This window comes from Thamnophis elegans, chromosome 3, assembly GCF_009769535.1.
Source record: "Thamnophis elegans isolate rThaEle1 chromosome 3, rThaEle1.pri, whole genome shotgun sequence".
Lineage (NCBI taxonomy): Eukaryota > Metazoa > Chordata > Lepidosauria > Squamata > Colubridae > Thamnophis > Thamnophis elegans.
The window spans coordinates 75,014,638-75,038,928 of record NC_045543.1 but is presented as its reverse complement, the minus strand read 5'-3'; the positions used below and the strand labels follow the sequence as shown (position 1 = coordinate 75,038,928).

At 40.1% G+C, this 24,291-nt stretch overlaps 2 protein-coding genes across 4 annotated transcripts in view; one reads left to right on the top strand and one right to left on the bottom strand.

The window, feature by feature from the left end:
• The window catches only part of JAK2 (Janus kinase 2), a 76,098-nt gene extending 70,700 nt beyond the window's left edge, over positions 1 to 5,398 (top strand). For both annotated transcript variants that reach the window (XM_032212939.1, XM_032212938.1), the window contains one exon: positions 1,717 to 5,398. In XM_032212939.1, coding sequence (XP_032068830.1) covers positions 1,717 to 1,824 — 108 coding nt within the window. In that variant the 3' untranslated portion in view covers positions 1,825 to 5,398. The remainder of the gene's footprint in view (positions 1 to 1,716) is intronic.
• Positions 5,399 to 10,287: 4,889 nt separating this feature from the next.
• PLGRKT (plasminogen receptor with a C-terminal lysine) lies at positions 10,288 to 18,156 on the bottom strand. Of its 2 annotated transcripts, none has more exons than XM_032214269.1 (5): positions 17,907 to 18,156; positions 17,077 to 17,163; positions 11,619 to 11,749; positions 10,762 to 10,871; positions 10,288 to 10,677 (listed from the first exon to the last, which is right to left on the bottom strand). In XM_032214269.1, the coding sequence occupies exons 2-5, from the start codon at positions 17,155 to 17,157 to the stop codon at positions 10,556 to 10,558; spliced, it is 444 nt and encodes a 147-aa protein (XP_032070160.1). In that variant the 5' UTR covers positions 17,158 to 17,163; positions 17,907 to 18,156; the 3' UTR covers positions 10,288 to 10,555. The 2 variants fall into 2 exon arrangements, with proteins under 2 accessions (XP_032070160.1, XP_032070162.1); XM_032214271.1 differs by lacking the exon at positions 17,907 to 18,156 and adding an exon at positions 17,503 to 17,600.
• Positions 18,157 to 24,291: the final 6,135 nt, after the last annotated feature.

Genomic DNA, 24,291 nt, shown 5'->3' with positions numbered 1-24,291 from the left:
ACCACTGAAACCACATCCTAGCAAAGCGGCCCACTGTGCAAGAGCTATGGGCAGTGCTGTGGGTGAGCACTTGCAAACTCCTGCCAAGCTTCCCCATTGACTTTGCTTGTGAGAAGCCAACAGGGGAGGGTTGCAAATGATGATTGTGTGATTGCGGGAAGCTGCAACAATTGTAATTGTAAGCTGGTTGCCAGGCACCTGAATTGCAGTCACTTGACCATAAGGATGCTGCAACAACAGCTTCAGGGAATAGCCAAAAGTCCTACTTTTTTGGTGCTGTTGTAACTTCAAACAGCCACTGTATGAGTGGTTGCTAAGCGAAGATTACCTGATGCTTTGTGATCAGCATCTACCTCTCAGTAGGTGTGTTACAAAATCGAAAGTAATTTAATTTCTGATTAACAGTTTCAATTAGAAATAAAGTTGCAACCTAAAAATGTGATAATTGTTGGTGAAATCAATGATCCCCACTAGAATTGACGCTGTTTTCAGTTTCCTGACTGTTAGAGGTCCTCCTATATTTTGTTTAAAATCTAATACCACCAGCTACATTGAACAAGAGTCATTCCTAAAATGAATTCAGTGGATTTTGAATTCAATGGACATTTATTATGGTCATAAATGTTTTCTTATTGTACCATAATAACAAAGCAGGCAAATCATGGTTTTTTTTCTACTTGACTTTAATAAGATTTTCACTTCCCAATGTAAAATACCATAAAGGTATTCTAAAATGAAAATATAGATGTTCCTTTTGAAAATAGGAAATGATCTCCAGTGTATAAGACAGCATCCCTGAATTTACTTGAGGGATACAACCTCATGGCTTAATGGAATGATAATTTTTTTCTCAGTAATTTAGAATTATGATTATTTGCCTCATTGGCAATAGAAGTAATTTAATAGGTAAGATGGAGATGAAGATATAGTAATCTATTTCTGCTTTCCCCACAGAATACTTTAAATTTTATTCTCTTTCTTTAAAATTATATATTATGTAGACTAGAGCTGTCGAACTCAGTTTCATTGAGGGCCACATCAGGATTGTGTTTGACCTTGGGGGCCTGAGGTGGTTGTGGCCAGCATGGGAGTGGCCAGTTTGACATCACTCATTGTCGAGGGTGCCTGTGGTGGCCCAAGCACTCTGCGAAAACAGACTCCCAGGCTCTGTTTTCAGCCATGACAGCTCCTGTAGTCCTCTGCCAGTGAAAATGAAACTTGGGTGTTTTTCGCTGGCAAGCGCTGCAGGAGGCCGTCGCAGCCAAAAATGGAGACTGGGAGAACTGTATGCGGCCCTCTCAAGCGTCTTTTTGCTGGCAGAGGCACCATGAGCCAGTCCTTCCCTGTTTCCAAGGTGACCCCGTGGGCCAGATCTAAGCACCCCACAGGCCGGATCCAGCCCAGAGGCCTTGAGTTTGACACCACTGATGTAGACTAAACTAGTTTCTCAGTGTTGTTCTTGCCTAATCAAGGAATTGTATGCCTACAAATTAGATGCATTTAGTATAAGATACTAAATTAGATGTATTTAGCTTAAGATATTAAGAGAGGAAGATTTTTATAAGAGCTAATGTATAGTATACCAAAGTGTTCAGTGTCTTTGGTTCCAAGGTTATTAATAATAAGTAGACAAAATAAGTAGCCCCTTGTGATTTTGAATGGATTGTTATTATTGATGTCATTGTTATCTCATACTGATGTTTTTATCTTTTGAAGGTTTATACCATCATGTCAGAGTGCTGGAATAATAATACAAGTCAGCGGCCATCTTTTAGGGACCTTGCTTTGAGAGTGGATGTCATAAGGGAAGGCCTGGGTGGATGAAAATCCTGGACTTGATTCAAGGGGACATGCAAACATGAAGAGCAAATGTACTTTGCTCCTTAAGCAGTTGCAGATTATCAGCCTTCCCATGCATCTTCTTCCCATCCTTGAAGACTTTGGGGAAACATCCCATCAGAATGTACAAATGGTGAAGATCTCTGCTTTAGCTTCTTCATCAGGAATGCTACCACAATGCACCAACGGAAAGCACTTTGATAGAAAAAGGAGTTCCCTTTTTAAAAGCATAAAACAGTAGATAGTATCCCCTGTAAATGGATTTACAGATCAAAATATCAAGAAGAAAAGTCATGGAAAGGTGAAGAGTTGGTCTACAAATGTTTTCTTTTCTCAGCTGAAGAAAATTTAGGCTGCAATCTTATATCGTCTATTCCATGGGGTATACCCTATTAATTTCTTGAGACTTGAGAAAACAGATAGAATTGTGCTCTTAAACAGATGATTACCTGCAGAATGCATACTGTTTGGCTTCAGCACAACTGTTAAAGAAAAGCACATTCCTAAAGGCATCACTTTGAAGAGGAACAAATGTTTGAATTGAAGCTTAGCAATGCCTATGGACATCAGATCCACGCTATGGTCTCAATCACTTGTACTGATTAGAAAAAAAATCATTTCTACACTTTTTTATTTAGTCTCCATTTGTCCATTGTGTTTCCTATAAGTGGATGAGATTAATTTGTTCATTTGCCCATTGCATATTTCTTATATATGATTATGCAGTTGAGAATATGCATTCAATGTAAAAAGACATGGTAGAGAAGCAAAGAGCTCTTAAGATAAGAGGAGAAAATAGCACAACTGACTCTTGGAGTTGCCTTTATATCGTGGAAGATCCCCAGACTTTCAGTGTGGCATCCAAAAAAGGAAACTTGCAGAATGTGGAAGACATCTCTATCCTGCCAGAATTCGTAAAGCAATTCTGAGGGCCTGTGGATTACATTCCAAAAAGCACCTCGAGAATTCCTATTTGCCTTTTCTATAGGAAACAAAATGGTTTTGCGTACTTTTTCATGGCTTACACAAGGGCTTGCATTTTTTAAAATGCTAGTTTAGCTAGTTTTTACCATGTTGAGGTGTTATGGCTCCAGTGAAGAGAACAAATCATAGGGTTAGTACTTGATTGAGCAACTATATGCCTATCTGAGCCAGTGGCGGGTCGGTAAAAGAAGCAGATATGCCTGTTGAGGCAGTATAATGCACTGTATATATATTTTTTGTGCGGGCGGGAAAGGAACAGATAAGTATTTTTTTTTTAAGAAAACTTGTTAAAATTACCTTTTTAAATAAGCAAATAGTTGTCTATTTTCCTACCTTTGTGTTTGTGGACTTGTAATGCTTGACTATGTCTCCTTAAAAGTGCAAAGATTGAAACCATATTGTAGCAGCTTAATCCTTGTTAGTCTTGTTATTTCCTTAACTTTTATAGGATGGTTCATTCACCTGAAAAGAGAAGTATGTCTGTGATGTTACCAGGATAATTGAAGCCCATCTTTTCTTGGGTTATTGGATCATTTGGCTGTATGTGACTTCAGTCGTGTAATAGGAATTGGTTGCGATTACACTGCCTAGATTGTGAAATAAGGGTTAGTCCCTGCAGATTTATGCTTGGCAGTATCAGTGGCACAACTTCATGTTTGCAAAATAGTACGCTGTTTCTGGCACTCTTGTGCTTTCCAACTCTGTGTTAACTTAAGCATTGGCCATAAAAATTCAGAGGAAAGCAAATGAATTGAATTCCTTTTTCCATAGTTTCACCGCCAAGTCTTGCTTTCGAAATGTGAAGTTTCTTTTAAGCAAATTTGAACTCAATTAAATTCCCAATATCGGATGAGTAAGTTTGGTCAAAGAAGCAGTGGCTCTTTGCTACAGAAGCCAAATTAAAACTTGAAATGTATTTATAGCAAAATGTAGGGTAGGTGGCCATGTTCTGTAAGCCTCTATAGTCAGTTTATTTACCTACCTACCTACCTCAAGCATAGAAAAAGGTACAGCAATGTGAATCTTGTATGGGATTAAACAAGTACCTCGAAATGCAGATGTCCAGGCTGTGAGTGCCAGTTTAAAATAGTTTGTGCCACTAGGAGCACTGGCATATATATCAAAGTGGACTGACTAGGCCTGGCATGGCTCCCCTTCCAAACATGCCAGATTCCTCAGTCTGGCTCACTGGTAAGGGAACAAGACCCGTCTATTTTGGAGAATCCATGCACAAACCATAGTTCTATTGGTGGGAGGTGATGGGAAGTCCCTTTATGAGAGGAGCCATCCCAATATCTAATTTGCTCAGGTAAAACCTTAATTTTATTTTAAAGAGTAGGAAATTATGTTAAGCAACAAAGGGGGGCAGGGAGGTTGTAATTGTAAATAGTTACATTTTGTCTGTTATCCTGTTATTGATGGCTGAATTTTTTTCCAATAGCATTTTAAGAGAGAGAGTTTTATTGTATATTTTTAATGGCTTTGGATGATATATTGCACATTTGTACATTGATATAAAATTTATTGTACAGAAACTGCATTTTGATTTTGTAGAATATTGCGGTAAATGCTTGGTGGTGGGATTCTCCCCCGTTAACCAAATGATCGTAGCATCAGGTTGAAAGCAACACGAGCCATCAGGTTCGGCATCACTCTTGTTTTGGAACTGCCTTCGTCTGATTGAGGATTTCATATTTCATATAAAGGAAGAAAACTCAGGGAATTTTGTGCAATGCAAAGAAAAGTTCTTCCAAAATTATTTTTTTCAAGTGACTTTTTTTTATCTAATAGAATTGGGATATTCTACTTTCCTGATATAAGGAATTTAAAATATTTAACAAAAATATTGAAGTGCTTTGTTTGAAACCATCTCCATTTTGAATTTCCATTGTTGCAGCCATATAAATGCTTGCACAAAGTAAAACTTCTTGAGCTTAGATTTATTTCTAAGTGAGCATGATAGGATTGTGCTGTCAAAAGCAAAGCATTGTCCAGATTTCCTTTTCATTTTATCCATTTCACTTTGGATCTGTTTCAATGGAAATTCAAGCAGGTTCTGTTTTTTGGCACAAATATTTCCACATATTCAAGGAAGTTTCTGGATACAGTCTTTCAGGCTGGATTGGAGACTACTTTAAAAGTATTCCGATTCAAGATTTTAAAAGACACAAGAGACTTTCGAGAGATGAGGGTCCTCAAAAAATTATGTTTACTGAGCTCTTGCATCTGTCTGGCTCCTGTCCTTATGCACGAGGTCTTGATTTCATTTGTGCTTTCAGAATAATATTGGTTGCTCACACAACTCAAAAGCTATAATAACCAATCAAATAAAAAAATCTGTAATTCTGTGATAACAGTTTTGTACATATCATTTAAACATCACATTATTGTACCATTTGCGTATCAATAGTGTTCTCAGTTATTTTCCTATTCCACTATAGGAAGAAAACTGTGTTAGTCTATGATAGCCAAAAATCAGGAGGAATCTAGTAGCACCTTTCAGATTACCAGATTTTATTAAAACAATTAGCTTTTTTGAGCTACAGCTCACTCCATGCTTCTGATAGAAGTGAGCCGTAGCCTACAAAAGCAAATGTGTTTTAGTAAAGTGTGTCAATATAAAAAGGGTACTACAAATCTTCTGTTTTTCTCCCTTTCCCAGAGCGCTATTCACTTTATCATAATGGTTTACCATGATACCAATAACTGCGGTGACTTGCTTTAGGAAAAAAAAAATGCTGCACAGATAAGACTGCTCCATTGAGTAAAGTGTTAATACAACTACTGCTTTTTTAAAATCTATACCATTTTATATAAATAGATTGTATTTTGTAAAACATTTATGTATTTTTATTTGCTAATTGGTCTGTGGTCCAGTCGATAGAATTCAGAATAATTTGCTTTAAATGTATACTAAGATAACAGAGTATTAAATATTTTTTAAAACTCTACATTTTCTCTTTATTTTCCACATAATTTTGACTCACTCCTTCCTTGCAAAACTACAGCTATTTCACTGCTGAAATGAAGGATGATGAACCAGATCTTTGCTATGAAAGAGTATAGTCCTATCCAGGCATTTTATAGAAGAATCAACCGATCATAAAAGCATCTACAAATGGATGTTCTTTGAAGTGCAAGAAAAAAGAAAGACTTGAGGAAATGACAGATTTCAACAATGTATATCCTGCTTCCCATTTGCAGAATCTAGCCTCCCAATGGTTTGTTGGGCTGAATATTTTGACCTGTTCTTTGGGCATGATTTCAAGGGTCAAAATACTGGTAATCCTAGACTTACAACTAGTCATTTAACACCCATTTGAAATTGCGATGTTCTCAGAAAAGATAATTTATGGCCCATAAGCCACTTCCGGCTCTTGTAAAGCATTTCCCCACCCTCCAAGTCACATGATTGCAAACTGGGTCATCGGCAACCTGTTCACATTTAATGGCAGGTTGCCACCAAACCGCATGATTATGTGATCATCATTTACAATCTTTGCCGGCTTCCCCAAAAAGCCACTGGGGAAGCCAACCCAAAAGGTTGCAAGCTGCTGCCACCTCCTTAGAGTATTCTGCCTCATCTCTGAAAACGATCTCAAAAACCTGCTAACCATGTGGTGTTGAGATTCCTGGCCAGCAGGATAGCTCTTTCGTGAGTGAAACGGCTTCCTACCAGCTCTGTGTGGTTTCTGACATTTCCAACCCCAGGGAGGGCTTCCTCTCCATCCTTTGGGGTGGAGTGTGGAGTTTAAATCCTTCATTGGGTTTCAGGAGCATTAAAATCCATTCTTGCAACCTGACAAAGGATTTCCTACCAGTGGATGGATTGATAGGCTGCAGGAACAGAGCTAGTCCTGAAGATCTTGGCTCCATTTCCTACAGCCCAATTATGTATTTCCCCTCCCCCTCCCCCTGTGGACACTTCCCAGGGCTTCCAGATGCACCTTGCATTCCTTACCTGGAACTCCTGTTAGCATCCCTAGAGATTACTTAACAACTACAACTGGGGATGCAAGGATTGTATTTAGTGAATAAGTCCCTTAATCACTTGGCTCAATGACAGATTTCAATCTTAACTGTGGTCGTAAATCAAGAACTACCAGTAAGCTTATGATTTGCAGAGATTTAAGCACCCGTATGACCAATTAATCCCTATCCTATTTAATGTAAAATTTAAAGGAAAGGTCGAACACTACATGAAAACAGTTTGTGCTACAAAAGCTTTGCAGCTAGGCTACTAACAATATCAGATTTAGCAAATAAATGGAATGTATCTAATTCCAGTGCCTGAGCAAAAGAACTAAAAAGCCCAGAGCCCAAGCAAAACACGCAGACCATCCATCAAAACTTTGGTCAAACATTCTGCTAAATCTTGAGGTGATAGATGCCTTTTCACAGGTGCTTAAGCCTTTCTGACACTTTTTGAAGCAAACACACTGCACAGGTGCTATAGTGTTTCTCAACCTTGGCAGTTTTAAGAAGAACCTCTCAATTTGTCAAGATTGAGAACCGCCACCGTAGGCGGTTTCAGAGAGGCAGAAAAAGGAAAGCAATTCAGAGGGAGCAGGTGAGTCAGTTGACAGCTTATCTTATAACTGGAAGTTGGGCCTAGCTGAAGAAAAATCTGGGATGAATATCCCAGGTATTTAAACTCTGGCTTCATTAATCTATATATAAAAAATGGCTGTGTGTGTGTGTGTGTTCTAGCATTACTCTGGAATGCCTCCAGCAATTTTAACCAAACTTGGTATACAGATGACTTAACTCTCTGGAGAAAAATACTGTGGGAGTAAGACACCACTAACACCCCTTGGGGGGTGGGTGTTCTGTTAAGATACAGCCTGTTGTGCCTTAAAATGGTTTCTACTGTACTGCTGTAAAATGGTTTCTACTGTACAGCGTAGTGGAGTTGCCATGGTAACAGCTTTACAGTACTCCACAAGCCCCCCCCCTCTGGTAAGGGGGAAAATCCAACATTAGAAATTACATTTGGTCTGGACATTTTCCTCCTATAAATACCTGGGTAACGTTGGGTTATCAACTAGTTCTGTATAAATTAGACTTCAAAATTCTTATTTCAGTTTCCAAGATTCTATCTTGATTCCATAGGAACAGTAAAAATATCTTCCTGAACTTTATGCTTTCTTCCTTGATCTTGGCCAGCTATGTTGGGGTTGACAGATCCCGTCACTGACCTCTTGTCCCAGCTGCCTGGCTCAGAATAAGAACACTACAATCCTGTAGTGATTCCAAATTTCAGATAACAATACTTATTTTATTCAATCCCAGGAGCTTTAATTTACAGGGAATCCTAATGTTCTATTCCTCCCTTAATGTTACCCTAGATGTAACCTTATCAGCAGTGATTTCATCTGCTTACTTCGCCTATGTCTTTGATCACCACTAAATTGGATTACTGAGCTTGAGATGTGATTACCTCTGAATCTGAACACTGCACTGAATGCTTGATGTTCCTTGATGCATGTAGTCACAATATCTGAACACAGGCGTTCAGATTCCACGCCCCACCCACCCCCACCCCCACCCCAATTGTTTATGAGTGTTTCTGAATACAATTCAAATGTCATTCTTACAGTTTTCATTTCTTCAGAACTTGATCATACAGGGATGGCTGCTGTCCGTGTGCTGAAATCTATCTTAAGGAGTCATTCTTGAATATCCATTGTTAAACTTTCTCTGTGTTTTGGGAACCCCTGCCAAACATCTACACTTTGTGCCATCTGTGGGGTCCTTGGCAGTCTGTGAGCTTGGTGTACTGAAAACAGTAACTCATGACCATTTTTCACACTTGCGATCATTACAGCATTCCCATGGTCATATAATCAAAATTCAGATGTTTGGCAATTCTTATTTATGACAGTTACAGAAGCCAGACTCACTTAACAACTCTGTTACTAATGGCAGTGATTCAATTAACAACTCTGGCAAGAAACATTACAAAATGGGCAAAACTCACGTCTCACTTAGTGAGTGAAATCTGGGGCTCAATTGTGGTCATTAGTTGACCACAAGTTGACAACAACAGTACATAGCTGCACTGTTGTTGTTACTTGCAAACTCGGGTCCGATCTATTGCGACCCCATGGACAATGCTCCTTCAGGCCTTCCTGTCCTCTATTATTCTCGAGTCCATTTAAGCTCATGCCTATCGCTTCAGTGACTCATCCAGCCACCTGTATGCACTCAGAATTCATAGAAACTTTGAATGGCTTATTTCGGCTGGATAGCTAATGTGTATTAATGGTTTACCACAACTCAGTGAATGCTGCATGATGGATCAGTTATAGAAAATAAATAATCCAAATAATTGTATGGCTTATAAGAAATCCAATATACGGGGACATTTCTATTTGAATATTGTACCTAGAAAGAAAATGAATATATTGTCACTAACCATGGGAAATTTAATTATTCAGGTCCTATCCAAATATTAGGTAGATATAAATGAAAACCATTGCACCATTATAAAAAATAATTGTTGACTCCTAAAGCTTCAGATAGGTACATATGATGTCCTCAGGATCAAATAAGGCACAACACACTTGGAGAAAAACTGAGAAAAATGGTAACCTGTCCCCTAATAGCCAGGCCTGCTGCTGCTACTGTGCAAATGGCATACCTGTTCCTAGCAGCCACATCGATCAGTGACTCCTGGTGACCTACCACAAACAAAACTGGAAAACTAGTTGTTACCCGTGGAAGCAACGACACCCCAGATAATATCCCAGTCTATTACTGCAAGTACAAGCAGTCTCTGATGTGCGACCACTTGCTGAACAACCGTTTTAAGTTACAATGGACTTTTAAAAAGTCCAGTTACAACCCATTCTCAAAGTTACAAGTGTTTCACACACACACGCTGTGGTCGTGGCTGCATGCTCATGAACCGAAATGCCTAAGAGTTCAATTAATTGTTCTTGAAGTTCTTTTTTTTTAAAGAGAACAATGTACTGGTGAAAAAATTTTCAGATGAAAAGGTGGTTTTTTTTCCCCCCAGATGAAAATATCTATGCTCCAAATCAACTCGTAAGGTCAATAGAATGGCTCTCAGACAACTCTGTTCTTATTCTGAACTATTGTTTGTCCTGTGCCTTGGAAAAGCATGTAAGGAAAACCTAAACATCAGTTTAGAAAGCAACTGCACCCTTGTATGATAGTACTACAAGGTGATTTGATTCTGAGCAGAGGATTCATACAGGTTGTCAGCAGGATTCCTTTCTAATAATAGTATCTTTATTCTGTTCAATTCTGTTCAATTCTCTGCCAGTACTATGTATTTCAGGATCTATTATGAAAGGGTGTTGAGGTCAGCCTGCACAAAAGGATGAGATACTAAAATGAATAAAAAATAAAAGTAGTTTAAAAATAATTAAAAAATAATAGAATTCATATTGTATTACATAGTTTTATTTAATAAAGCAGGTGATATACAGGCAATACTATTTTTAAAGTTTCACTTTATTTGGTCAGCGTATACAATTTGATCATCAATAGAAACTGTCTGTTCCTGCTCCTAATTAAAATAGTTAAAAATATGCCTCTCTTTGTTTGGGACGGAGAATAAAGATCTGGTTTTAGCACCCTTATATTCCTTTTCTGATGGAGAAAATGATGAACTTTTCAAGTTTCAGAAAAGGCTCCACATACCATGCTTGTATCGGCGTTTAAGCAGTGTTTAATCAGCAATGTGATTATAAACATACCTATTTTATTTCTCAATAAAAAATTTGCTTTGTGCTCTTCTGGCTTTTTCAAGATCATCAAAAGTGATAGGTCCTTTTGGCATTTCTAGCACAGCATAGTCTGTGTCAATTATGTTCTCGGCTTCACCTGAAGAAAAAGATTAATATATTGCATCAATTTTGTAAGACCAGAGATAATCACCAACAGTAACTTTCTGTATACAGTACTTACTTTTCATTCTTTGTAGTAAGGTTCCATACCCCATATCATACTGATAGGCAAGTATAAAGCTCAAAGGTATAACTGGAATAAAGAGTTGAGGTTTCTTATTTTTTATTGCTCTGTATTGGAAAAAAAACTAGATAAATAAGCAATAAAAAGTAATATAATCAATATCCAGATAAAATGCTTTAAATGCAAAATATTAAGTTTACTTAATGCTGAAATTGTTTTGTGGCAATAAATAAAGCTGTGTAGCTTTTAGTTTATATTTTCATTTGGTATAATTATGTAAATAATATGGATATTATCTCACACATATTCAGTTCTTTTAATGTGCTATTAATATAGTTTTGCTAACAATTATGCTAACATATTTTGTTGTGCTAACTGTAAATCCCACATTTGCTTAATTGATTATTGTAAGGGCTTTTTCAGTTCACCAGATATAGCAGAACGATCTTCCATTGTTTTACTCATTTATTGTAAATTTGTTTGTGGCCATATTAACTGAAGGTAATTATGATAAATATTTGTTCTAATGTTATGTTTTCCACTCTGAAATGCAAGGCATTTCTTGATAAGAAAATTCTCTCCTCCCATTCCAGTGGTTTACTCTAAACAAGCAATTACTAGCCTGTATTGCTTGATATATCAGAGTGATATAGAGCAGTGGTTCCCAAACTTGTCAACTTTAAGACTTGTGGACTTCAACTCCCAGAATTCTCCAGCCAGCTCTGCTTGAAGTCCACAAGTCTTAAAGTTGCCAAGTTTGGGAACCACTGCTTTAAAAACTGAAAGAATGAGAGTAAAACCAATAAAATCTGTTTCTCATTTGCTATTTAAGGGGGGGAGGAATAACTGCATACCCCATTGTTAGACCCAGAGTTGTAAGGCCATAAAATGATCCAAAATACTTGAGAAACTCCCTTGAGCCCGCAATCTGCATGGCCATCTGTCTCTCACGCATTTGATTTTGCATCAGAAGTTGCCTTTCTAGCTGAATGTAAAAAAGAAAAAAAATTACTTACACATTTCAGTAATACAGAATAACAATGTTTTCAGCCTTCACTGTATATATTTGGTGCCTATTTTCATAATTTAAGGGTAAAGAATTGTTATCTTAAACTACTTGTTGGATTATAACATATCATACATTTGTTCAAAATCCTGCATAAATATTCGTGCAAGGTCTCAATATTATGACAACTTCTATTTGTTAGAATGAAACTATTTAAAAATATTTACAAATTTGCTAATACTTGGTCTAGTGAAAGGTATGTTTAGTATAGCCCTTAAAACCAGACACGATTCATTATATAGTATAGATTCATCCTGTGTAATTGGTTATCTCTTAATTTATGAATCAGTAAAGAAAAGTGAAAAGTTATTGTGCAATCAAATTTTTTCCAATGTTGTTAATTTTTTAACAGTTAGTCAGCTCCAAAATTTTATGAACAGAAAATCTAATACTGTTATTTCCTCAGGAAATGATTAAGTGCCACATCATAATTCTCGATCATTTGAAATTACCAGTATCACCTTCTGATGTCAAATCAGGTTAACAGCTAGGTGTCAAGTCACCGCTACAAGGTTCAAATACTCCAAACAGGAGACTATTAAGTATAGGTATTCTTTGACTTATAACCAATCCCTTGGCAACTGTTTAAAGTTACAGTGAATCTTGAAAAAGTAATCTGCAACTCAGATTCAAAGGTCCAATGACTGCTCCATCCTCATGGTCATGTGACTGCATTTTGGGCATTCTCATCCCATAGTCCCATGATCAAAATTTGCAATCTTTTTGCTAGGAAACTGCATTTATTCCTGGTTTCCAGCAAAAAAAAAAAAAAAAAAACCAACGCCCACAGTAAACAATGGCTTCTTTTAATGACCACAGTAATTGCTTAACAACCCTTGCAAAGAAAGTCACAAAACTGGGTGTGGTCATGTGATCACCTGCTTAATAACCCTCATGATTTACAACCGTAATTATGCATTCATTCAATTTCGGCTGCTAAGTCAAGGACTATCTTTATTTCTATTATATTATCAACATGTTTTATGTCTTGCATCATAATCCAAATTATGGTCATATATCACCATACTGGATATCAAAATAGTTTCAAATCGTGCTTTAGCATGCAATGATAGTTACAATGCTGCCACCTGCTGTTACAATTCAGTTTATTAGACACAGGTAAGTTCTCAGCTTACAACAGTGCACTTAGTAAACAGTTCAAAGTTACAATGGCACTAAAAATGGACTTATGACCATTTTTCACACGACCGTTAGCATCCCTCTGGTCATATGACCAAAATTCAGACGGTTGGCAACTGGTTCATATTTATGACCATTGCTGTGTCCTGGGGTCATGTGATCCTTCTTTTATGACCTTTTAACAAGCAAAGTCAATGGGGAAGCCAGATTCACTTAACAACTGGGTTACTAACTTATCAACTTCAGTGAGTCACTTAACAATTGTGGTTAGGAAAGGTCGTAAAATGGGGCAAAGCTCATTTAACAAACTTAAGGACAGAAATTTTGGCTTTGTTTTGGTCGTACGTCGAGGACTACTTGTATATATGAATGCTCTGGAACTCTCCTACTACAGACCTCTAAAGCAACAAATTCTAGATCAGAGGTCTTCAAACTTGTCAACCTTAAGACTTGTGGACTTCAACTCCCAGAATTCTCCAGCCAGCTAGATACACAATAAAGTGCTACATGGCCCTCAAAAGCCTCAGTCCCTCTCTATTGGTCTTTTTTCCTCTTCCTCACCCCACTATGGAGTTAAAGTTTCTATGTACTCGTCCGTGAAACCTGGCAAAAAAACAAAATTGGAATACATTTGTTGATCCTGTTGTTGGTGCCCACCCTGCCTCTGCTGGGTCTGTCTTGTGCTCTGCTAAGTATTATGAGCAAGGCGACTGGCTTGTTGGGCTTTTTACAGCCCACTTTTATCACATCGTCAGCCAGCGCAGAAAAAAATCAAGTCACTAAGCAGATATGGAAGGTCTGACTTCACAACTCACTTGTCTGTCCTTCCTCCCCACAATGATACATAACAATAATAATAGGTACCAGGACAGCCTATTATTAGACACCTGAATGCCGTCCTGGTGGACAGTAATAGATCTAGTGAAGACATAAACAAATATTGCCATACTATGCAACCATCTAACTCCTCTAAAGTCTAATAAGGAAGAACCACCTCTCTGTCCTGGGGATGGGGGTGATTGAAAGCGGCAAAAAGAGAGAAGTTGGCAAACAAGCCACAAAGCCCAGTTCAATATCCCTCATTATTATTCAGGAAAACTACAATGAGGGAAAGCTGTGCCTTTATATAAAGATATAAGTGGAGGTCCATAAAAACAAATCATCAGAACCCCCGCTCTCTTTCTTTTCTGCCAATAAAAAATGTGCAATTTTGCTCTGCCTTTTGGGAAGCCGGAATAGAGGCTGCTATTGAAAACCATGGGGCGCCCAAGATTGCTAGCATGGCTACATGCCTACCAACCCTTTTGAACACAAGTAGTCCTCGACTTACAACGGTTCATTCAGTGACCGTTCAAAGTTGCAACTGCATTGAGAAAAGTGACTTATGGCTGTTTTTCACACTTATGACCACTGCAGCATTGCAGGTCACATGGTCTAAATTCAAATGCTTGGCAACTAACCCATATTTTTGACTTGGTTGCAGTGTCCCTGGGGTCCTGTGATCACCTTTTGTGACTTTCTAACAAGCAAAGTCATTGGGGAATCCAGATTCACTTAACAACCGTGTTACTAATTTAACAACTGCAGAGAGTCACTTAACAACCGTGTTACTATACAATACAATAGCAGAGTTGGACGGGACCTTGGAGGTCTTCTAGTCCAACCCCTACCTAGGCAGGAAACCCTACACCATTCCAGACAAATGGCTTTCCATTTCCAACATCTTCTTAAAGACTTCCAGTGTTAGGGCATTCACACTTCTGGAGGCAAGTTGTTCCACTGATTAATTGTTCTAACTGTCAGGAAATTTCTCCTCAGTTCTAAGTTGCTTCTCTCCTTGATTAGTTTCCACCCATTGCTTCTTGTTCTACCCTCAGGTGCCTTGGAGAATAGTTTGACTCCCTTTTCTTTGTGGCATCCCCTGAGATATTCGAACACTGCTATCATGTCTCCCCTAGTCCTTCTTTCTCTTAAACTAGACATACCCAGTTCCTGCAACTGTTCTTCATATGTTTTAGTCTCCAGTTGCCTAATCATCTTTGTTGCTCTTCTCTGCACTCTTTCTAGAGTCTCCACATCTTTTCTACATCGTGGCGACTAAAACTGAATGCAGTATTCCAAGTGTGGCCTTACCAAGGCATTATAAAGTGGTATTAACACTTCATGTGATCTTGATTCTATCCCTCTGTTTATGCAGCCTAGAATTGTGTTGGCTTTTGTGGCAGCTGCTGCACACTGCTGGCTCATATTTAAATGGTTGTCCACTAATACTCCAAGATCCCTCTCACAGTTACTACTAATTTAACAACTGCAGAGATTCACTTAACAACTGTGGCGAGAGGTCATAAAATGGGGCAAAACTCACTTAACAACTGTCTCACTTAGCAACATAAATTTCATGGTCGTAAGTCGAAGACTCACTATTGGTCACCCAAGTCCACCTTTTTGGTAGCAAGTAAGGAAGCATAGGAGATTTTGCACACTTGAAGAAGGAGGACTAAGGTTAGTGTCAGAAGACGAGGAAACCACAACTCTACTTACGGCCATGATCACTGATGACCAATTAAGCCTACACCTCAGTCACACCTCCCTTGTACTTAGGAAGCAGACAATTGAGGTTTAGGATCTCTTTGTTGACAGAGAAATGTATGGTTTATATTGTGGGTGGCAAGCTACACAAAATCATGTCCTCATGTAAAATTGTTACAGATAGGTAACAAATGTTAGAATACAGTATCTATTTACCTGGGCACAGTTACATTGAAATCAACAACTGATTTCTAAATAGAACAATATAGTATGAATCTGCAGTGCATAAAAAATAAATTGAACGCAACGAAACGTACTTATGAATAGACAGATTGTTATTAAAGGCCTCCCACTGTGAGGGAGATGGGCAGTTCTTAAATATGATAAAATAAATAAAAATATATTATAGTAGCTGTCAATTAGATATAGTCTTATTACCAAATGAAATATATCAACTATCTCCCCCTTAGAATTGGACAAAATGAAATGACATGGGCACCTTATTTTATCTTTTATTTTTCTAGATACAAGAACAGTTTTTCCCCGAACTCTGCTAAACAAATAATTCCCTCACCACTATTAAACTATACACTAAGACTGCATTACTGCATTACTATTACTATTAGTCTTCTCATTGTTCCTATCATCCATCTCCTCCCATTATGACTGCATGACTGTAACTTTGTTGCTTGCATCCTTACGATTCCTATTGATATTGTTTCCTGATTGTTTATTTGTACCCTATGACTATCATTAAGTGATATTCATAGGGTACAAATATGATTATTGATGAATGTATTGTAGGAAGGTAGCACCCACTCCTCCTAGAAAAATAAAATATCCTGGCAAATTTTGAAAAGACAGAATATTACAGTTCCTTGGATAAGAAATAGAGAAACATGTTTTTAGGCAGGAAACAAGACTCACTCTTTATAGCTCCCAACTCTTTCTCAATGGGCTATTAGGGGCCCTAAGCTAGTCTACTCTACATAACAAAGATAGGATTAGCCTTCCACAGAAACTCCCCACATAGCATCTGGGAAGAAGCAATGCTCAACCAAACTTGGACACAAAACATAGCCTAGAGAGTTGCCCCTGCATGGCCCCATGGGAGTCTGACAACCAATCAGAATACAAGATTAAGGCCAGAGAGGGCGTAAAACCAGGAACTTTCATCTTTTTTTTTCTTCACTCAACATCTTGAAGCATGTGATCACCTTTTTCCCCAGGACTTCAAACCATGTGGTCCTTTCCACCATTAAAAGCATCTTTCCAAGTAGCCTCCATGTTTCCAGTGTCTTTTCCCCTCTTGGAACTGAACCCAGAAGGACATTTCTTCCAACAGTATCTTGTCTTTTTATGTACACTGAGAGCTTCTGCACCGAAGACAAATTTCTTGTGTGTCCAATCACACTTGTCCAATAAAGAATTTATTCTATTACTGTATTTTGAAGACTTGGCCTAACTCTAAAAATAATTTTTTTAATGGAAGAGAGAACAGAATCCTACAGTATTTCTAAATATCTTCACATTTTTACAAAGTTCTATAATGCAAAAAAAAAAAAAAAACCACCTACCTGAAGTCGAGAATTCATAAGCATGAATTCCTTCTGATTGTTTAGGCTATCATTGATAGACTTTGAAAAGATGAATCCCATTTTGATCTAAAAAAAAAAGAGAAGAATACATTGCAACCTTAGTTCACAACCTCCCAAGCATTTTATCCCTGATAATCCTATCATATATCTGGAAGAAACCAGAATGTGTGAGTGGATAGTTTCGCTGTGCCTTTAACTATGGCTGCCAACAATAGGCTGAATTTGTTATAAAGATCCGGGGTGCAAAAATCCCACGTCAAAGGATACAAAGGAATCATAAAAATCTAGCGAAAACTATAAATTTGGTTCTTGCTATCTTAGTGGCCAGTGGAGGCATCTGCAGTCCAGCTATGGTACTCCTACTACTTCCTACATACTCAAAATGACAAATCGTCGTTTACCAACCACAAGTGCCGAGAGGGGTGAATAGGGGGTCCTTCGCCGAGAGGCTCAGCCTGGGCGCAGCGGTTCGCAAGTCAAGACAACTCACGTGGGAGACGCACGTGCGCCACCCACGCGTCCCGAGGATCCCAGCCTTCTTGAGGGCCGGCCGGGAGTATGATGGGAGTTGTAGTCCCAGAATCTACCGATGCCCAGTCCGTGCCAGCAACCGCGGCTCTGCCAAGCCCCGATCGTGCACCAGCAGAGCAGAGAGACCATACTTCCTCCCTTCTTAGTCCAGGGGTATCCAACCTTGACAACTTTTAAGACCTGCGGACTTCAATTCCCAGGGAGTTTCTGAGAGTTAAGGTCTTAAAAGTTGCCAAGGTTGGATACTTCGTCTTAATCTAAACTTTCCCACATTTTACCTTTCAAGGTGATCTTCGCTCGCTTGGAACCTACTTGGCCTAGGTCGTAAAACACTTCCGGCCACAAGTCGCCCACAGCGCGGCCGACGAGCAGATTGCCCGGACTTTTGTTCTGGGCGTTCAAAAGAGCGAAGGCATTAGATTAGAAGCCGTTGCCGTTGTGGAAATCGCCAGCGAGGCAGGGAGGGCGCGGGTGTGTGTTTGTGTGTGTGAGTGAGTGAGTGAGTGGGTGGGGAGATCCAGCTCAGAGGAGGATCCCCTGCTGCTACGTTATGCACTTTTCAATAATAATTAACGAGTTGCAACTAACAACCCGGGGGGGGGGGAATCACCCGTCGGGTTGATATAGTTACCATACGCATCCTCAGGGAGAGTCAATTGGGGTAAAGCATCTCGGATCGGGGTTGCAAATATTACCTTAGCGGGCGAGCCAACCGAGATCTCCTCGTTTGGCCTTGGGCAGGAGGTTGGAGGTTCATATATTATTTGTTGCTTGTATCCTTACGATTGATATTGGCATAGATTGTTTCCTGATTGCTTAATTGTACCCTATAACTATCATTAAGTGCTGTATATTATGATTCTTGACGACAGTATCTTGTCTTTTTACGTATACTGAGAGCATTTGCACCAAAGGCAAATTTCTTGTGTCCAATCACACTTGGCAATAAAGAATTCTATTGTATTGTATTCATGTCAGCCAACATCTGTTTGCTCCATAACCGGCTGCATAGTGACCAGATGATAACATTGCATTTTTCTACACACCCTTAAAAAAAAAAAGGAAAATTTGGTGGTATACCCAACTCTTTGCAACGCCAGTCCCTTTTGAGACGCCTTTAGTGGGTGGGTGACACATACTTTGCAACGCCAGTCCGCTAAATAGGCTAAACGCCGATTGGGGCTTCGTAGCTCAGAAATGCAAACTGAAGCAAAAGTTGCAAGCTTAACACATGCGCAAACAATCTGCGCTCAGGTTATTGTTACCTTCAGTTGTTTATAAAAAATAATAAAGGCGGGGCGTAAATGAATGAAGTTTTAAACTGCTAAAAAGGTCAGGGAGAGAGAATCTTCACAGAGCCTCACAGAGAAGGGTTAACAACAAAATTAAGACGCGGCGAGGCCCTTGCGGTTGAAGCCTCGCCCTCTTTTAATGGGCTGGAAGAGAAACCAGCGTCTATGGCCAAAGCCTGTGGGAAAGTGTCGAGGTCATCTCCGGCCACGGCCAGGCTTGTAACAAGAGGTGGAAGCAGCTCCCCAGAAAAACAATATGCAAAAGACTTTTGTGTCTCCTCACTTGGCCCCAGAATTTTCTTTAAACTGCTATAGTAAGAGGTGACCAAAGTCTAACAGAGTTGGAAGGGGTCTTGGAGATCTTCTAGTCCAGTCCCTCTGTTAACGCAATCTAGGATTGGATTGGCTTTTTTGGCTGCTGCCACAGACTGCTGTCTCAAATTTAAATGATTGTCCACTAGGATTCTATGATCCCTCGCAGAGATACTGCTATTGAGCCAAGTTTTTACCTAATCTGTACCTGTACATTTGTTTTTTTTTAATTGTCTAAGTGTAAAACCTTACTTTTTTCTGCATTTCATTTCATTTTGTTAGATAGAGCCCAGCGTTCAAGTCTGTAGAGATCCATCTAGATCTTGAGTAGGGTTTTGCTTCTGGGGTGTTGCTATTCCTGTCAGTTTAGTGTCAGCTACAAATTTGATGAGTTTCCCCCCCCTATTCCTTCATCTAAATCATTTATGAAGTTGTTGGAGTACGTAGCCTAAAACGGAACCGTGGGGATAGCCCACATCATACTTCCTCAAAGTAGATGTAGTTCTGTTAAGAACTACACATTCAATTATAAATCCATCTGGTGGTAATACTTTCTATCCCATATTTTTTTAAGCTAACCAAGAAATAGGTTGTGGTCTACTTTGTCAAATGCCTTACTGAAATCCAAGTAAACTACGCCTGCTGCATTTTGCTGGTCCACTAATTTAGTCACTTTTACCATAGACTGAAATAAGATTTGTTTAGCATGATCTGTTTTTGACAAACCTGTGTTAGCTTCTGGTCATAACTTTGCTTGCTTCTAGATATTAGCAGATCTGTCTACTTAAAGCTGAGAATTATGATGGGACAGTGAGGTTAAACTGGACTGTGTACAGATATACATTAAAACATGCGTACATACATATTATGTATATGTATGTAGGAATAAAATAATTTAAGTTCATGATTTAAGGTGGGGGAGAGGTTTCAGACCCCCAAGAAAGATGGTAGAGCCAAGCTGTTAACCATTTACAACAGCTTGGAGAGTGGGTGTGGGTGTGCTGATGGTAAGATAGAAATTTGCATAAGTGTACCAGGGTGCCTAGCGTCCCTGTCCTACTGTCCCCATTTATTTGTACCCATTTCCTGTGCTCTTATTCATGTTTATTCTTATTCCTCTTATCGTGTACATGAGTGACAAACTGACTGACTGACTGACTGACTGACTGACTGAATTAATTAATTAATTAATTTTAAAAATGTTCTTCAGGGTAGGGGCAATGGCAGAAAACGCTCTCTCCCTGCCACTCAGAATTATTTGGCTGATGGTGTCCACAGCATACTTTCCCTGCCTGGAATGGGCCAGTATAATGGGATGAAGGTAGTTCCTTAGATAGCCTAGCTCAGTGATAGCGAACCTTTTTTGGCTTGCGTGTCATAAGGGGGAAGTGCAGGGGGGTCTTGTCCAGGCGTGCTCCACCCATAATGCAATGTGCGACTCCCCCAGTGCGCATGCGAGCATGAGAGGTGATCCCCGCATTTTTTGCCTGGTTTTTTCGCCTTCCCCAGGCTCTGGAGGCTTTATAGGAGCCTGGGGAGGGCGAAAACAGTCTTCCCACCCACCCCCACGGAGGCCCTCCGGAGGCTTCAGGGACCTTCAGGAGGCTTCCCTGAAGACTCTGAAGGGCAAAAAATGACCCTACGAGCAAACTGGAAATCACTTCTGGTTTGCTCGTAGAGTCGGCTTAAGCCCTCCGGAGGCTTCAAGGACCTTCAGGAGGCTTCAGTGACTTTTGGTTTGCTCGTAAGGTCCTTTTTAGTCCTGAGGCTTCAGGGAAGCCTCCTGAAGGTCTCTGAAACCTCCAGAGAGCTTAAACCGACTGTAAGAGTAAACCGGAAGTTCATTTCCGAACTTCTAGTTTGCCCATAGAGCCGGTTTTTTGCACTCCGGAGGCTTTAGGGAAGCTCCTGAAGCTTCCAGAGGGCCTCCGTGGGAGGCTCTTTTCGCCCTCCCCAGGCTCCTATAAAGTCTCTGGAGCCTGGGGAGGGTGAAAAATGGCTTTAAAAAAGGCTGGACTCAACTGGCCAGAGCGTGCATGCGCGCTGGCCAGCTGACAGGGCAATGCCTCGCTTACACTGACAAATGGCTCCGCGTGCCACCTGTGGCACGCATGCCATAGGTTCGCCATCTCAGGCCTAGCTCATACCATGTAAGGTTTTAAAGGTTATAACCAACATCTTGAATTGGATCCAGATGCAAATTGGCACCCAATGAGTTCATACAGTAGAGATGTTACATACATTATCCTTGGGGCGCCCAAGATTGCTAGCATGGCTGCATTCTGTATCAGCTGAAGCTTCCAGATACTTTTCAAGGATAGTCCTATGTAGATCACATTGTAGTAGTCTAGACAGAAGATGACCAGGATCTGAGTGACTAAGCAAAGGGCCTCTCTATCCAGTTGTCTGGCTGGCTGTGTTTTAGAGTTGACTGGCTCTATTTTTGCCAATTTAAATTGCAGGCCCAAAAAAGAGCCTTGTCCCCCAGATTGTAGGACAACAGTTTTCTGTCTGAAAGAGCAGACGATTCAAGAAAGACCCATATTGTCTCTGTTATAACATATTAAAAACTGAGATCTGATTCTTACAATTTTGGATAACCAGGGCAACATTGATATCTAAGTAAAAATCTCATTGACCCACATTAATTTGGCCCACATTCAAAATTTATTCATACATCTAATTTCATTTAAGTTTGGGCCAGAGGGTATAACAATGAGTTCAAAGGTGTACATAGATTGCAATGTTTCCCTCTACAAATTATGACATAAATTGTGACATTATGTCAAAGCAGAAAGCCCAAGGAAACTATCGTTGGTAAGGAGGAAGACAGGGGGAGGAAAAACAAGCTCCACTCACCATTTGCCCTGTCTCTATTGATTAGCAGCCCCTCACAGATTATTATTTGAGGGTAGGACTAAAAGACCTCCAGGGATCCTTTTAATCCCATGATTCTATGTAAATATGATCTGTGCAAGACAACTTTGATTGGCCTTTGTGAGATGCTTTATATCTATTGCACACCAGGCGGCGCTATTGCTTTTCTAGAGTACAGCATCCTGTACCTATTAGGGCAGCTGAAGTTTGCATATAGTTGTGGTTATACCTGCACTGTTTGTTAATCCAGCAATTACTGGCATGCCTCAGTTAAATATCCTACCTTTGCTCCTATATTCATATTTCTTCTCTTAGTCATAATACTAAAGCACAGGGTAGCGCAACAACATTGTGTGAAACTCTCAAATGGATCGGTGCTTTGTGAAAATTATCCATCTTTGACCAACTTTTGTGGACCAGCAATTTAGATAAGCAGGAAACATCCTAATTTGATTGAAGACCTGTTTAATGCAAAATAAAGTAGGACTGCTTCCTGTTTAAAAAAAATTAAGATTAATGGTGGCACAGTGGTTAGAGTGTGGTATTGGAGGTTTACTCTGCCCACAGCCTGGAGTTTGATCCTGACAGGCTCATGGTTGACTCATCCTTCCAAGTTAGTAAAATGATAACCCAGATTGATGGGGCAATAGGTCGACATTGTAAACTGTCCAGAGAGATCTGTAAAGCACCAGAGGCAATATGTAAGTCTTAGTACTATTGCTATTGCTATATACCTGTATAAACTAGAACAAAACTACTGTAACTGAATTGGAAAACCTAGATAGCTGCTAGTTTGTAAGAGAGATATATATTTAATACAGTGTTTTTTCAAATTTGGCAACCTTAAGATGTTTGGACATCAGCTCCCAGAATTCGCCAGCCGGTTGTGTCTACACATCATTAAGTTGTTGTTCGATGAACATTGTTTAGTGAAGGGGTGTCAAACTCAAGGCCCGCAGGCCACATCCGACCCATGAAATGTTTAGATCTGGCCCATGGGGCTCCCCTGGAAATAGTGAAGGACTGCCCGGCGGCGCCTCAGTCCGCCCCAGGCCAACTGGGCGCCAATCTACAACCTGGTGGTGGCCATCTGGGTCGGAAAGTGGTCACCCTTAGATTCACAGTGCCACTCTGGAGCTGGTGAGGGGGACACCCTTGCCCTGCCCCCTGGGCACACTCACAGGAGACAGCCAGTGCGTGCGGGGCTTCATGTCCCCATCTCGCCCCACAGCCTGACTGCATTCTGAGTGCTATTCACCCAGGATACCAGTGCTTGCATGCTTGCTGCTTCCTGCACAGGGGGTGGGCTCAAGGTGGCAGGGCAGTGTCTCTCACTGACTCCAGGATGGGTTATATCTAAGGGCAGGGTGCAGGAACCAATGCTGTTTGTGGCCCAGGTGGGCTGCTGCTCACTCATGTGCGTGGGCCCTACTGTTTGAGGGCAGGAACAAAGCCTTCAACTGAGCAAAGCCCTCGCTTCCAGCCTGCCAGAGCTCACCACGTCAGGAGAGAAATGAGACCCGTTGTCCCATGGAGTTATTGCTTGAGTAGGAAGGAGGAGAGCGATCTCCTGTCAGGTCAATAACCCCTCAGAAGGTTGTCTGCTGCTTACAACTCAAGAAGAAATATCTTGATCGCTCCAGAACTAAGACAACAGTAGTATTGATGGAAATGCAGCGGGCATAGACTATTCATCTAGCAATACCATCACCATTGGTCCAGCACCAGCCAATTCCATTGAGTTGGTAGTTACCCTTCCATCAAGGCAATTGGCTTGGTCTGGAAGATGATGAGGCTCAACAATGGCATGTAGACCATTCAGTCTGGAATGGACACAGGTGGACTTTGGCCATCCTCTCACACAATCATAGTCCTATTCTAGAAGAAAGCAAACTTTGAGCCTAAGTCTTTGCAAGAAGGATTATTGTTATAGATGGGGCTACTTTTAAGGTAGTTCTGAAGTGCAGATGATTCAGATTCAGAATTTTTACTTGCCAATCTGCACTAACTATCAATTTGCTTCCTAATTCAGTTCAAGGTACTAACCTTGACCCTAAGTCAGTGTTTCTCAACCTTGGCAATTTTAAGATGTGCAGACTTGGCACACAGCAATTCGCTGGGGAATTCTGGAAGTTGAAATCCACACCTCTTAAAGTTGCTAAGGTTGACAGACTCTGCTCTA